This window comes from Lathyrus oleraceus, chromosome 1 (genome assembly GCF_024323335.1).
Source record: "Lathyrus oleraceus cultivar Zhongwan6 chromosome 1, CAAS_Psat_ZW6_1.0, whole genome shotgun sequence".
Classification (NCBI taxonomy): domain Eukaryota; kingdom Viridiplantae; phylum Streptophyta; class Magnoliopsida; order Fabales; family Fabaceae; genus Lathyrus; species Lathyrus oleraceus.
The window spans coordinates 127,928,853-127,945,364 of record NC_066579.1 but is presented as its reverse complement, the minus strand read 5'-3'; the positions used below and the strand labels follow the sequence as shown (position 1 = coordinate 127,945,364).

General features: G+C 36.2%; 1 protein-coding gene across 1 annotated transcript; it reads left to right on the top strand.

Moving 5' to 3' along the window:
- The first annotated feature begins 7,795 nt into the window (after positions 1–7,795).
- On the top strand, positions 7,796–13,770 carry LOC127121774 (zinc finger BED domain-containing protein RICESLEEPER 3). Its single transcript, XM_051052215.1, has 5 exons — positions 7,796–8,356; positions 8,694–8,803; positions 11,068–13,043; positions 13,126–13,199; positions 13,469–13,770. Exons 3-5 carry the CDS (start codon positions 12,065–12,067, stop codon positions 13,472–13,474), a joined length of 1,059 nt encoding a protein of 352 aa, XP_050908172.1. The 5' UTR covers positions 7,796–8,356; positions 8,694–8,803; positions 11,068–12,064; the 3' UTR covers positions 13,475–13,770.
- The last annotated feature ends 2,742 nt before the right edge of the window (positions 13,771–16,512 follow it).

Below are 16,512 nucleotides of genomic sequence, written 5' to 3'. Positions count from 1 at the left end.
AATCCTAAACAGCAAGTGCAAACCAACCAAAATCACATTCCAACAAATTAAAAGCAAATGCAATTGGTCCCATGCTCATATCCATCACCATTATCATTTCATGCACAATTTAACATCAATCATGTAATTTGCAACTTCAATTAACCAAACAGAACTATCTCACTCAAATCCATATCAAAACAATTCAATTAATTCCACAAAAATTCACACCTAAACAGGACACATTCAATGTATAGCATGTCAATTTTCAGCTCAATTGGACAAAAGAAAGTAGGTCAATGAAAATCAAGAAATCCAGACACAATTATACAAGCCAATTCAAGACATTCAAACAAGCATCATCTTCAATAAATCATAAAACAGTGACAACATATTAGAAATGAATGGGATCAAAACCATGATGTCCTATAATGTGTCTAGAATGCTCATGTCAAATTTCATCTTCATCCAATATCATATGAGAATTTCACAAACAAAATGCCAACATGTGTCACACAAGGTTACCAAATGAGCACACAGAGAAGAAAACTATCAATCAATTAGAAAATGACATCCAAAAATTCCAGAAAAAATCACATGTTATCTTGACATATCAATGATCATTCATGCAAAAAATTGGAGCAATTCAACAATCCTAGGTCATGCAAATAAAATCAGAAAGTTGACCTAACTTGGTGTGACACAAATTGTCACACCTCTATTTAAAAAATCATATCTCCATCACCAAGTATCCAAAAATCATAAACTTTACATGGAAATCACCATCAACTTGTCCAGAATAAGCACAAAAATTTTCATTCATTTCTTTGGAAGTATGAGCATTTCATGAAGGATATGGTGAAACATGTAAAAATGTACACATGAACAAAATCAATAGGCCATTTAATGTTCCACACGTGCAAAAATTTCACAAAAATCATCATAAAATTCTACACATTATCATGAGCATGGTACAAAAAATCTCACAAAAATTGGATGAGTTTTGAGTGAGTTATCAATTTTTTAAGTTCACATAACAAAAAGAAATAATCAAAAGAAAAAGGAATGAAATAAATATTAATTTAACTGAAGCAGTGGCATTTTTGCAATTTTTAACACATCAGCCAAAACGACGTCGCTTCGAAAAGAAGCTTTGGCGCGTTATGATTGGATAGCAGGCGCGGCAAACAGTTTATTCAAATGAGGCAAGGCATTTTATGGATCAAACAGCACATATTCATCGTCTTCTTCACAAATAATTTCCAGAAAATCAAAATCCATGAATCGCAACCAAAATCAACAAAATTATAACCATTGGAACCGTATGAACACAAGGATCATGAATATGTAATCTATTTAATCTAATTCTCAACACAGCCACGGGATCGATCCAAAAAAGAAATGCATATCAAACTTCAAATCATGATTACACATTCAATAGTTCACCAAATCAAAAACCAATTACATCACGTTCATCTACGTTGCAAGCTCTACAAAAGCCCTAGCATAGTTTAAGAAATGAAGAGATTCGAAAATTAACCTTGTAGGTGAAGACAGTGGTTGTTCTTTGAGTTCTTGCACGCAATTACCAAAAACAGATGAAGATGAAGCTTTAGGAAGTTGATTGGAACTTGTATTTCAGCTCAAGCACGATCCAGATGTGAGAAATCTCCAAACTCCATTGTTGAGCATGATGTGAACAGTCACGAATCCAATGCTTTCTTGCTCCAAATCACCAAAACAGTTGAAGCTAAGGATCTATGGAAGATGAAGCAAAAGGAATTTCGCAAAATGATTGAGAATTGAAGAAGTTTGGATCAAGAGAAGTTTGATGAAGATTGAAGAGTTTTTGCACTTTTGGAGGGAAAGTTAGTTATGGATCTTGAAAATTGCAATTGTGATTTGCATTCTGTTACAATTAGGCTTAAATACTCATGCTTAATCACTTTGTTAATCTCAAATTAGCACAAATGAGTGAAATTAGCATAATGCCATTTTTCAAGTGTAAGGGCAAAAATGACTTTTCACATTAGGGCACATGACAGCTATGTGACAGCTCAGACTCCTTCTAATTATCATTTGGAATGTGTTGGCTTTGGTCTCATGTTGATTGGCCTTGTACAATTCATTTCCACTATGCTATGCCAAAATTGCATTTTAAGTGCAAGTTCAAAAGTAGCCTAGCCAAATATTGCATCTTGAAAACTCATGACAGTTCAAACCACTTCTAATTTGCATTTGTGATGTATTGCAAAAACTCCCATTCCAAAATTCCAAGTATTTCTCAAGTTGGACCATTTTGCCCTTGGATTTTAATTAGTGCACTTGAAAATTGACCTTTTGCATTGACCATTTTTGATGAATTTTGATTATGCACCATGAAAGTACATGTTAAATGGAGTTTGCTCATAAAAAGATCATCCAATTTGGACACTCCCTGTGAAAGTTATGCCCCTCTGATTATAGGCCTTTTTTGAAATTGAATGGACCATAACTTGCCAACCATACATGGGAATTTCAAGTTCTTGGACTTTTTGGAAAGGTGAGACCAAGATCTACAACTTTCATGTTGAACAAATTTTCATTTGGAGCTTCCTTGGACATGTAAATTTGAGGTCAAAAACTTTCCATTTTTGGAAACTTCCATTACAAGTCACTTTCTATTTTTGGCAATTTTTGTTCTGAATTTATTTTCTCCATTCTTGAGCTTTGCAATGTCAAATAACACTTGTTCCAACATGAATGAAGTGTATCCAACTCTCTCCCACCTCCAAATCCATAAAATCAAGCACAGTTGACCACAGTTGACTTTTTCAACTGATAGATGAATTTGGCAATGCATTGATCAATCTGAGCCCCAATCCTCTGATGAAATGGCTCAAGGATGAACCCCTAGACTCAATAAGCTCCATATAATCACATGATGATCCCCATATCCATCATAGACCCCATCTCCTTGCTATGCCCTGATTGGCCCAATGCAACTGATTAGGGTTGACCAGTGGTCAAAACCCTAATCTCAAGGTATCCTGATCAAACACTTGAACCTCTTGGCTGATATCAGAACCATGATGATGATGATGTACCACTTCAACCAAGATCTAGATCAATCCCCCTTAAGAATCATGAAACCCTAATTTGAATCACCATATCCTCAGATGATTGATGACCAGTCCAATGAAACCCTAGCTTGCACATGACCTCTTCATCTCCTGATCAAGACTTAAGAGGATGACTTGCACAATGTAACCACATGATATGCAATATGCAATGCCTAATGATCTAAAAATGATATGCAATATGTTAAGCTAGTCCCAAGAGAGGAGGGCAAATTTTGAGGTGTTACAGCTGCCCCTATTCAATCCACTGTGAACCTGTCGACATGAATAGCCTCGGCTTTCAGATGATCAGGAGGAAGAGTGATTGAATACCAAGAACAGACGAACAATTTGCACTCTGATGGGAAAATAATTAACAATGCTTGTCAGAATCGGCAAAGAAACAATCTTGAAGAAAAATCCGTCTGGTACGGAAAAAGTCGGCCTGAATACCGAAACAGAAACATCGACCTGGATACCAAAATAAGTGGTAACGCAGGGACAACCCATGGTCTAAATACCACATCCGCTCGGGATTATTATCCTCTCTTCTTTTTTGCTTTTCTTGAACCCCGAAATTTTCTCTATTTTTTCCATTTTCTTGAACCCCAAAATTTTCTCTTGCGCAAATGATCCTCGCATCACCGCATTTGAACCCCACTCTCCTGTTTGCCAAAATAATGAACCCCATTCTCCAGTTTGAACCCCAGTCTCCTGACGATTACTTGCGATCGCCAATATGAACCCCGTTCTCCAGAAAATGCCGCAACATCTCCCTTTCTCCATTTGAACCCCGTCTCCAGAAAATGCCTCAACATCTTCTTTTCTCTGTTTGAACCCCGATCTCCAATCTCTCGTGATAATTCCGCTGGCAACGTCGAAAATAACACCAAACACCACTCTGAGGGCGACATGTCAGAGGGTATACCTTGTAAAGACAAAGTGTCATACAACATACGATATCAAGTTTCGATGACGACAAAAGACCATCATGCACGTCTACAAACAAATGCAACACATTACCCACCATATCCTTTTCTACGTTCCTCTAAATCTACTATAATCATTAAAAACATGTAGACAAAGTGTGATCATGACTAAATGCATGAAAATCACAAATCACAATTTTTTTGCAGATTTGAAAGCTTTGAGTCGACCATAGGGGTCAGCTCAAAGCTCACGGGTCAGCGCAAAGCTCAGCCCAAACTGGGGATGGTCAGCGCAATACTGCTTGCGTCGACCATAGGGTCGGCGCATAGCTCACGGGTCGGCGCATAAACCCCTTGAGTCGACCACACGTCAGCGCATGGCATAGTGATGCTATCCACGGGTCAGCGCATGAAATGTTTGAGTCGACCATAAGTGTCGGCGCATGCCCCACGGGTCAGCGCACGCCGACCTATGGTCGACCGTTCGCGCGCCAACTCAGTTTTCTGAGTTATTTCAACTGTTTAAAATTCTGTTATGTTTGTTTGGTTTTGTCTGTTACTATATATAGAAGTCAAAACACTTCTATTAACCAACATTTGTCAATTTGTATTCAAGTGTTCAAGGAAACAAGAAAGAGTGAAAAAGGTGTCAAAGATTCATCATCTTCATCTTCAACAGTTCACAATACATCAACTGCACACAATAACTTTTGATGTGATTCGTGATAGTTTGAAGGTGATAAGGTTCGTAGCTGCGATTGGAGAATCGGGTTCGAGTTGAAGTCTTGGCAGGTTCTTTCTTGAATAAAATCATTAGGATTTTATCCTCCAATACTGGTTTGTGTTTGGGGGTTTTTGGACGAATCGTTCTTCAACATTCAGCCGAGCGAAGGTGATTGAGAAGAGGGAAGTCTTCATCAGTCTAGTAGCGGATTCGGTGGCATTGAATTGAAGGATTCGGGTTCGACTCGTTGTGTTTGAGATCAGCCGGGCCGAGGGTTTGAAGAACGGAAGATTCTTCAACAAAGGGGCTGGAATCGGAGGTCTAGCATCAACGATCGAAGGTCTTGATTCATCTTGAATCAAGGAGCAAGGATAGGAAGCATCATTCAACACATTGGAAGTTCTGTTGTTTACATGCTTAGCAATCCTTGTATAAACGATTAAATTTCACAGGTGATATCTAATTAATCGTCTCAATTCTATTTTTAGAATTGAGGGCAGACGTACCCCGAAGCGAGGACGGCGGGGGAACTGCCTCATCAAATCTGCGTCTTCTTTAATTTTCTGCATAATCTGTTTTTCAGCTTAAAATTTAAGTGATTTTAGTTTAAGCAATTTTTTACCAAACATTGATATAAGTTGAGTAAGAGATTAAAACTGCTGTTTGAATACTAAGTACAATAATATATTGTACTAGGATAAATTGAATTACTTACTCAACTCAAATATCACTTGGAGTGTTTATGCACACCAAGTGTTTGTAAATTTGCTTAAGCCAAAGTTGTCTTAAGTTTGCATCAGTTTAATTCGGTGTTTTGATTCATTGGAACTAGGCTTGCTAGTAAGTGAATTATATCATTGATTGTGCAATTAGTGTAGTGACTTGTATCTCAATTTATCACTTATCCATTAGCTTAACGCATATCCGGTTTTCCAATAACGGTTCGTTTTAGACTAAATTTTCCTCGGCCGCTTCCGCACCTAAAACAATTTTTAAAACCAATTTTTCTTTTAAATTGGTAGCGCCGACTCAAGTTTTTAATTGGGATCTATTCAACCCCCCCTTCTAGATCCGTGCCATAGTCTAACAAGTGGTATCAGGAGCTCCGGTTCACTCCGTGCTTCAAAATACAACGTTGATAGAAAATGGCTAACGAACCTAAAGGGGCTTACAATAGAGCTCCCGTTTTCAATGGTGAAAATTATAGTTATTGGAAAGACTGTATGCGGGTGCACATAAATTCCATAGATAGAAAAATATGGAATGTTATTCTCAATGGTCCAATTGAAATAACCATGACCAATGAGAATAATGAAATAGTGCCTAAGCCCGAAGCACAATGGACCGATGATGATGAAAAGAAATACAACTATGATTGGAAAGCCAAAAATATCCTAATCTCCTCATTAGGTGTAGACGAATACTATCGTGTATCCCATTGCCCTACTGCTAAGGCCATGTGGGATTCACTTCAAATTGCCCATGAGGGGACGAACGATGTTAAATTGGCTAGAATCAATACACTAACACAAGAGTTTGATCTCTTTTTCATGGAGCAAGGGGAAACCATTGCCGACATGCAAAAGAGATTCACTCATCTAATCAATCGATTACATTCACTAGGTAAACCTATTTCCAATGATGTTGCTACTAATAAGATCTTAAGATGTCTTAACAGGGAATGGCAGCCGAAAGTGACCGCCATCAAAGAGGCAAATGATCTTACCACATTGGACTTGACAACATTGTTCGGTAAACTACAAGAGCACGAACAAGTTCTCTTAAGCTTGGAACAACACGAAAGGAAAGAAAAGAAAGACAAAGCAAAGGTGAGTGAAAAGAAATCAATAGCTCTAAAGACTTCCTCCTCAAAGTCTCAAGCAAAAGAGCAAAGTGATTATTCATCGAGTGACGAAGAAGAAGAGGACAAGAGTGAAGATATGGGGCTGTTCGTCAAACGCTACAACCGTTACGTGAGAAAGAACGGCATCCAACATTCCGAGAAGAACTTGGTAAACTTCCGGAAGCAATCTAGGTTCTCCAAAAATGATGACTCAAAAGGAAAAACAACTAGAGGGTCGTGCTATAAGTGTGGAAAGCCGGGTCACTACAAACCGGACTGTCCAATGAACAAAAAGACAAAAGAAAAAGACTCATACAAATCACACAAGAAACCATCAAAGCCAAGGAGAGCATACATCGCTTGGGAAAGCGATAGCGACTCCTCCGATGATGAAAGCTCTAGTGATGAAGATGAAAATGCAAATCTATGTCTCTCTGCTCATCAAAAGAACAAGAAGAAACAGGTACGACATGCTAAATATGAAAATTCCTCTAGTATGTCTCATCATGAATTGCAAACTGCTTTTGACACTTTACACTATGAAGCGAAAGAGGCCTTTAAAAGACTTGCCTCAAATAAGAAAATTTTTTCACATTTTGAACATAAAATTCAACAATCCGAAAGGAAACTTGAGGCACTTAAGGCTTCTATAGTGGAAAGCACAAAAACAAGTTATGAGGATCTTAAAAGTAGAATGATGAACTTTGGGTGTGATACTTGTTACATTTGGCAAAGTGAAGTAAGAAACCTAAAAGCCAAACTTGACAAGGCTCTTGAGCCCAAGATTACTTTTGCTATCGACAAATCAAATTTTCGAAAAAGTATGGTTAATCCATATCAAAAATATAAATATGTTATAAAAGATGAAGATAGCAAAAGCAATCCAAATACAACTTTCTCTTGTCTCTATTGTTGCAAGAAAGGTCATTCCATTGCCAAATGTAGATTTAGGAGGTTTTTAGTTCCTAAAGGCATTTATCAATGGATGCCCAAATGCAACCATTTCGTTCCTCACCACTCAGGACCCAATAAGCAATTGGGTACCTTCTCTTGTTGATTATCTTGTCACAGGTACAATGCCTCGAGGCTACCGAGAGAAGATGGTTTCTCGACAGTGGATGCTCAAGGCACATGTCAGGTGACTAGGGGTGTGCAAAATAACCAATAACCATGAACCAATTTCCTATCCAAATTAATCCAAACATTAAAACCCAATCCAAAATTATATTTAGAAATTGGTGATCCATTTATCAAATTAAAAAAAAACCGGTAACCATTATTACAAACCGGTTCAGGTAAACGGTTACCATTTTTCAATAATCATTTCAAATCCCTAATTCTCAAATTTCAGAATCCCTAATTCTCAAAAATCCAAACTTTTTTCATCTTTTTTTTCTCTTCATCATTCTTCAAATTCTAAACTCATCAAAACCTGCATCGTGAAACAAAGATTGTCTGGTGTATCTTCTACCAAATCCCTACCCTAACCCTTTCTTCTCAAACCCTTCAACTTGCAACTCAGAATTTATTTTAAGTTGCATTGGTAGGTGAATTTTTTATATCTACTTTTCTTTTCCTTTCAATTCCATTATTAATTTATTTTACTTTTTTATCCCTCTAGATCTGGTGTTCACGAAATTCATCTATAATTGGCTTGTTTATTTTGTTTGAGAGGTTTATAGGTTAAGCTTAATGTGATTAGGAACACATAAATTGTTTGGGAAATTAACAAAGTGATTTACAGTTTCTTTCTTTGCTGTGAAATTGAATTCAAGGAGATGATGTACTGGGCTGCTTTTACACAATTTAGTCATTGTTGTTGTTCTGTTGTTGTTTTTATCCTTTTTTGTGGATTTAATTGAAATCAAATGTAAATTATGTAAACTGTTAGAAAAAAACCAGTTATAGAAACTTGCATTCATCTTTTTGGTATGAAAATGTGGTTCAAATAAGCTGATGCTTCTGTTTTTACATGGGAAACTGAAGTATAAAGAAACTGTGTGTTAAGGATAAAATAAGTGCTTACTGAACAAATCTTGCTTTTTTATTAACTTAGGATGAAATTTGTAGCGTAAAAGCTCTTTGAGTAGTCATTGATAGGCAATTTTGTTTCATTACAGCGGAGGCTGTGGCAGGATCAGCAGCATAGCTTGGTAGAAGTCTGTCTTGTGTATGTGTACAGAGAAGAGATAGTGATGCTTCTAGCTTTTTTGATTTAACTCTAGCCCAGGTACGTTCTATAATTACTGAAGCTTCTTTTAATTGATGTTGAGTATTTCTGGTAACTTTTATGCACGATGCATCTTCCAGCAAAAACTAAAAGAACATTAATTTAGATAATGTGATATGGTGCGAGAATGCTTCAACTTGTTTAAAAACAATTTCTAGTGTAGAAGATACACTTCCATTTCCTAAAACTACACCGGCCAGATACGTCAACGCTGAAATTCGAAAGAATTATTTTGTCGTCAAACAAGAATCGAGATATAGATCAGCTTCCGCGAATAATAATGGATAAATACTGATATGAACCATCAAATCTGTTAGGAAAAAGGTTTCAAAGCTGACCACCATTTCGTTCTTTGACTTGTTTGTTACAAACATTGTTTATTTGATTAGACAATCGTGTTCAGCAATGATATGGATAAATACTGATATGAACCATCAAATCTGTTAGGAAAAAGGGACAGTTTGAGTGTTGCCATCTAGATAAGCTCCTACTAATTATGATAGACTTTTATGTCGTCAAATAATGTCTGCTTTGAAGTTGTTTCTGGTGGTATTTTGAACTGGTGCTTTGTGTTTTTCTGAAGCAGACACTGACCAAGAAAGTTAGGCTCAATTGCATTTAGTTTGATGGTGATATTGATTTTGATATTCCATTGGCTTCATAATTATCATTAATATCTTGTTAAAAATTGAGATTAGTTATCATTAGATACTATTTTTTTAGTATCTTAAACTTTATGCTTATTCCACATTTTTTGAGGGATGAGGGTGTAAATCTCAGAATTTGCCGGATATATCATGTAATGTGGTTACATCGTCGGGTTTGCTTTTGATTTATGTCTGCATTGCAGTTACTTCTTTTTTTAGTTTAGTTTAGTAACTTTGCTGTAGATGATTAGTACTGCGTAAGTGTTGTTTTGTACTTGTAACATTAGGTGTTTTTTTTCTAAAACTTAGTCATGGAGTTACTTTTCTCATTATATTGTACGGAAGTATCACATCTAATATGTAGTGGTTCATAAAAAGATTCTATAGTGAAAGAAGGATCATTTGGCAATTTCATTACCCCAGACATTTCTGGATGGAATCCTTAGCATCATACTTTTATGCTAACTTTAGATTTCATGATGAAGACTTAAGAAATGGTAATTATAAGATTAGGTGCTGAAGGAACTTATTTCTATTCATTAGTACTAACGCTTCATATTTCACACGTCATCCTGGCAAAACATAGCAATTACATACCTCTAGATGTATCAACCAACTGTTTGATCCTGAACCGTATCCGCGATGGAAGTGGTAAGCCGGTAAAGATCCATCCAGACAAACTACAAGAGAGAATACAAATCAATCACATTGAGCAATTAACTAATAGCTTTTGTCTTTACAGCTGTGAACTGCATGATTCTAAATAGTGAAAGGGCCCATATCAGAAATAAGTCAGCTATATAATCTTGATTTTGTGATGAATGGTTGTGAGAAATGCGGCGAGGTTTTGAAAATTGAGGGGATTCTCTGAGAGTTGCTGAGAGAGATTGAGAGTGGAGTGTTTGATTTGTGCTGTAATTTTTTCCGTGAATTGTGACTGGATGAAGAGTGATGAACAATGATTGGACCCTTATTCTATTGCGAAACTCACATGAAGTTCATCCTGAAATTCACTTATCAGTTAGAAATTCAATAGTTTGTTAGAGTTTATATGTTAGTTGGAAATTAGTTTAGAAGTTAGTGATTTTAGATTTCAGTTATTAGTTAGAATGTTTTCAGTTTAATCTCAGTTATCAGGTGAAGATGAGTTGTGCCACCTTTGTTATTGAAAAGAAATGTTTAGTTGGGAAAAAGTCAATTTTTGTGAAAAATGCTCAGACTGTTAGTTTGTTACTGCTGAATGATATGCTTGGATTGAAATCATGTTATGGCTGCAACATTCTGTTTTTGCCTATTGCTAGTTATTAGTTAATTGTTGTTCTGTTAATTGGAAATGCATTGCCATGTTGGATGAAACTTTGTTATGCAGTCAAATCTATTAGAAGTTTGTGTAAATTAAATTTATATTAGGCTCTGATTCAATTAAATGAAAATTATGAAATGTTGTTATTCTAATTGTTCTAAATAGTGAAAGGGCCCATATCAGAAATAAGTCAGCTGTAGAATCTTGTGAAAAAGTAATGCATCATACATACCAATTGAATAAGGAAATGTCATATTCATATCAGATTTTTTATTGTGTTTTTTTATCATAATTTGTTTTCCTATTTTTAACAGAATCAAGATGACTAATGTTGGTACAACTTATGCAACATCCGAGAATACAGTTTCAACCCCTCCACCTACAATCTCTAATGAAATGCCACTTCCTCACACTAAGAAGCGAAGGAATCGTTCAGAGGTTTGGAAGCATTTCATTGTATCGTCGGAAGAAGAACAAAAAGCTTCGTGCAAATACTGTGACACGAAAATTAAGTATAATAATGGAACTAGTTCCATGCATGCTCATGTATCGAGATGCCTTGTTTACAAGAGGCAAAGGACATTATCTTCTACGACAAGTGTTGAAGAACATGTTGGCTCTCCTTTAATTGTCAAGTTTGACCAAGAAGCCATTAGAAGAGCAATGGTTAAGATGTTCATAAACATGGAGATTCCTTTTCGGAAGGTTGAACATGAGTCTTTTCATGAATTTATGAGTCTCGCATCACCAAGATTTCAGATTTGTTCACGCACAACACTAGCGCGTGATGTCTTGAAACTATGGGATAGTGAAAGAATGATTTTGAAAAATTTTCTCTCTCTGAATTGTCGAAGAGTTTGTCTCACTACTGATATGTGGACTTCTTCTTGTCAAAAGTTGAGTTATATGTGTGTGACAGCCCATTTCATTGACAATAATTGGCACTTACATAAGAAGATTTTAACTTTTTGTCAAGTCACAAGTCATACAGGGGATGCTATTTGTGCAACAATGGAGATGTGCTTGAACAGTTGGGGGTTAAACCGTGTGCTTAGTTTGACAGTTGATAATGCTTCATCTAATGATGTTGGGGTTGAGCGTCTCAAGAGAAGGCTTTTGTCTAGGAATAGTTTAGTTATGAGTGGAAATCATTTTCATATGCGGTGTTGTGCGCATATATTGAATTTAGTTGTGAAAGAAGGTTTGAAAGACATTGATGGCTCTATTGGTAGAATCCGTCATGCTGTGTGATATGTTAGATCTTCTCCTGCGAGGCTTGCTAAATTCAAGGCATGTATTGATGAGGAAAGCATGGATTATAAAGGTTTAGTTTGGCTAGATGTTGAGACTCGTTGGAACTCAACATACTTGATGTTAGTATCCGCATCAAAACATGAGAGGACCTTTGAAGAATTAAGTTTTCGAGATAAAAAGTATGTGAATGAGTTGACAAAGAAGGGGAAAGGTGTTCCGACAGAAGAAGATTGGAAGCATATTAACTTAATCATCCCATTCTTGAAGTTATTTTATGATGCTACCTTACATATATCGGGGTCATCTTATTTGACAAGCAATATTTATATGTTTGAGATCCTGGGTATTGGAAAGAGCATTGGGGATATGTGTGCGTCTGAAGATGAGCATCTACGTTCAGTAGCTCAAAAAATGAAGAAGAAATATGATAAATATTGGGGAAATCATGAGAAGCTTAACATGTTGTTGTTGATTGCTCTAGTATTCGACCCTAGGCGCAAGATTAGATTGGTCGATTGGATGGTAAGGCGATATTATAATAAGGATGATGCTGACGCCTTGAAAGCAAATTTAGAGTCTAGCTTGAAATCTATTTATGAGGAATATCGTGTTGGATTTATGTCTCCTCAAGGTAATTCAGATGAGTTGCAAGTTTTTGGTGGTGTTAGTGATCCTTATGGAACTGCCGAGTTCTATATTTCAGAAGGGTGTGACAATGCGGATAATGAGTTAACTACTTATCTTGGAGAGAAGTTAGAGCATAACATGGAGATAAATGTTCTAGAGTGGTGGAAAGTGAACTCTGGCCGATATCCCATCCTTTCAAACATTGCAAGAGACATGCTGGCTATACCTATAAGCACAGTGGCTTCTGAATCTGCATTCAGTACAGGAGAAAGGATGCTTGATCCATATCGCAGCTCATTAACACCTACAACAGTCGAAGCGTTGATATGCACCCAAGATTGGCTCAAAGGAACATCTTCCTCTTTGATTACAAATGAAGATTTTGATATTCTTGAGAGATTTGAGCAAGGTATGATAACTAAGTATATTCGCTAATGTATTATTATTTATTATACTTGAGGTATAATGAAATCTCTTTATATGTTTTGTAGAATTACTTTATACGGAAGATGGTGCTAGTTGTTCAACCTCTTCAACTTCTGTTACACTCGAAGATGATTTAACGGTAAAGAATTCTAAAATTTGTGATTTGTTTTGACTTAATGTGTTACTGAATCTTCCCTTACACGGGTCTCATATTTTTGTACTTTAAACTAGGCTCCTTAACTTGAATATATTTTTTTTGAGATAATGAGTTTGAGTTAGATTTTGTTCGAGACATGGTCTTAGAAATCGGCTCGTCCATGTCTTAAAATGTAAAATAGACTTGCAATTTCACTGTTTTTCACTTTTGAATATGCTAACATTCTTGTAATTTCATTTTATTTTATGCAGCATTAAGTTTATTGTAGAAGAAGCTGATTAATTGCTTATGGAACTAGAAGTGAAGAGATGAAAACAAGGATGGAATGAAGAGATGAAAACAAGGATGGAAAGCCTTTTCTCAACATCATCAATTTGATTGGAAGATCATTCTTCATTTTAGATTAACCATGCATACAGTGTTTTTATATACACAGAAAAATTATAATTTAGAATGTAAGCAAACAATTTTCTGTTATGTGCAAATCACTTTTTTGTTGCTACTAACAAATCTTTTGCTTTAATTAGACTAACACTCAAGAGATTCTTATCTATTTCTATCTAAATCTGTTTGTTTAGAAATTGGTAACATAAATTAATAACACAAATATTCTTCTTGTCTCCTTTAATTGGTTGCTTTGTTTGCTATATAAATGGAGTGACAAAACAACAAAAACTCAAAATTTGAAACAAACTCACCCTCTAACCTTCTCTTCTCTGCAACCAAAAAAATGGAAGTCACTGAAACAAATAGAAAAGGCTCTTTGCATCTTCACAGCAATAGTTTGCCCCCTACACGGGTCTCATAAATTATTTTTTTTAAACCTGATTTATTTTTTATAATTTTTTTAAATTGTTTTTCTTATAAAACTGTTTTTTTAAAGAAAATAAAAAACTGGTTTGAAAAATACCGATTTAAAACTCTTTTTTTAAAATTGATTTTTTTTTCTATCTTATAGGTAATTACTTAATTTTGATTTTTCCGATTGAAATTTAAAAATAGTGATTGACTTCAAGAGCGATTGGATAGAGTTAAGAAGTTGTTGGAATGAAAATTAAATTTGAGGGAAATTTGGTTTTAAAATTTATTCAAACAAAAATTAATTTTTTTAGTACAAACCGGTTATTAACCAAACCGATCCAAACATAAACCGATTTTAAAAATATAAATCGGTTTTATCAAAGTGGTTTTAAAAACCAAACTGATCCATATATTTGGTTCAATTTGGTTATGGTTTTGAGCCATGCACACCCCTATAGGTGACATATCTCTCTTCATTGACTTTGTGGCTAAGAAGAAGGGATATGTAACTTATGGTGATAACAACCGTGGAGCAATACTTGGTAAAGGTAGTGTAGGTAATCCCTCCTCTACTACTATTTCTGATGTGTTGCTTGTCGAAGGTCTTAAACACAATCTACTTAGCATCAGTCAATTATGTGACAAAGGATACAATGTATCGTTTTCAAAAGATTGTTGCAAAATTGTACATAATGATGATAAGAAGAGTATGTTTAATGGTCTTCGTGTGAACAATGTCTATATGCTTGACTTAAATGAAGTATCGTTAACAAGTGATAAATGCCTTGTAACAATGAGTGAAGATTCATGGTTATGGCATAGGCGTTTAGCACATGTTAACTTTGACTTACTTAACAAAGTAGTCTCAAAAGATCTAGTCCTAGGTCTCCCCAAAATTAAGTTCACCAAGGATCACCTTTGTGATGCTTGTCAAAAGGGGAAGCAAACGAGGATCTCATTTAAATCCAAAAATATCGTTTCAACAACGAGACCTCTCGAGCTTCTCCATATGGATTTATTTGGGCCATCTAGGATTAAAAGTCTAGGAGGAAACTATTACGGTTTCGTAATAGTAGACGACTATTCTCGATTTTGTTGGACTATTTTCTTAGTAAGTAAGAGTGACACATTCGCCGCCTTTGAACGATTTGCTAAGCTTTCCCAAAATAAACTAAATACAAACATTGTTGCAATTAGAAGCGATCATGGAGGTGAGTTTGAAAATCACTTATTTGAAGAATATTGCGGTAACCATGGTATTGATCATAACTTCTCCGCTCCACGTACTCCTCAACAAAATGGGGTTGTGGAGCGCAAAAATCGAATTTTGGAAGAATTGGGAAGAACAATGATCAATGAAAGTGGCTTACCAAAATATTTTTGGGCTGACGCCATTAGTACGGCTTGTTACGTTTTGAATAGGGTGCTCATTCGCCCCATTCTAAACAAAACACCGTATGAACTTTTAAAAAGGGCGAAAGCCAAATGTTTCTCACCTACATGTCTTTGGTTGCAAATGTTTTGTATTGAACAATGGAAAGGAAAACTTAGGGAAATTCGATTCCAAGGCCGACGAAGGTATCTTCCTCGGATACTCTCAATCTAGCAAAGCATATAGAATATACAACAAGCGATTACTTACTGTAGAAGAGTCTGTACACGTTACTTTTGATGAATCCAATCCGAGAAACGTCGGAAAGGGTAGTGTTTTTCATGGTGCAGGTACATCTACCGAAGACATACTCAAAGGTGGCGAGCCGGGGATTGATCAACCCGACATAGTCAAAATTGAGGAGGACAAAGATGTACACCATGATGAAACCAAGGTAGACCATCCGCCTTCAAACGATGATCTTCCTCAAGCTTGGAAGTCTTCCAAAGACCATCCAATCGACAACATTATCGGAGATATCTCAAAGGGTGTAACAACTCGATCTAAGCTAAGTAATTTCTGTTATCACTTCGCTTTCGTTTCACAGATGGAACCTAAAAACCCTAAAGAAGCCCTACTCGATGAACACTGGTTTTTATCAATGCAGGAGGAACTTAATCAGTTCACCAGAAATGAGGTTTGGGACCTTGTCCCTCCTCCGCGAGATCATCGAGTAATCGGCACCCGATGGGTGTTTAGGAACAAGCTGGACGAAAACGGGGTAATAACCCGTAATAAGGCGCGTTTAGTCGCGCAAGGGTATAACCAAGAGGAAGGCATCGACTATGAGGAAACTTATGCGCCGGTTGCCCGACTCGAGGCTATACGCCTTCTCCTTGCCTTCGCTTATGCAAAGGATTTTAAGCTATTCCAAATGGATGTTAAGAGCGCTTTCCTTAACGGTCACATAAATGAAGAAGTTTACGTCGCACAACCTCCGGGTTTCGAATCCCATGAATATCCTGATCATGTTTATAAACTGAAAAGGGCTTTGTATGGCCTCAAACAAGCTCCTAGAGCTTGGTATGAGAGACTAAGCAAGTTCTTACTCGATCAAGGATA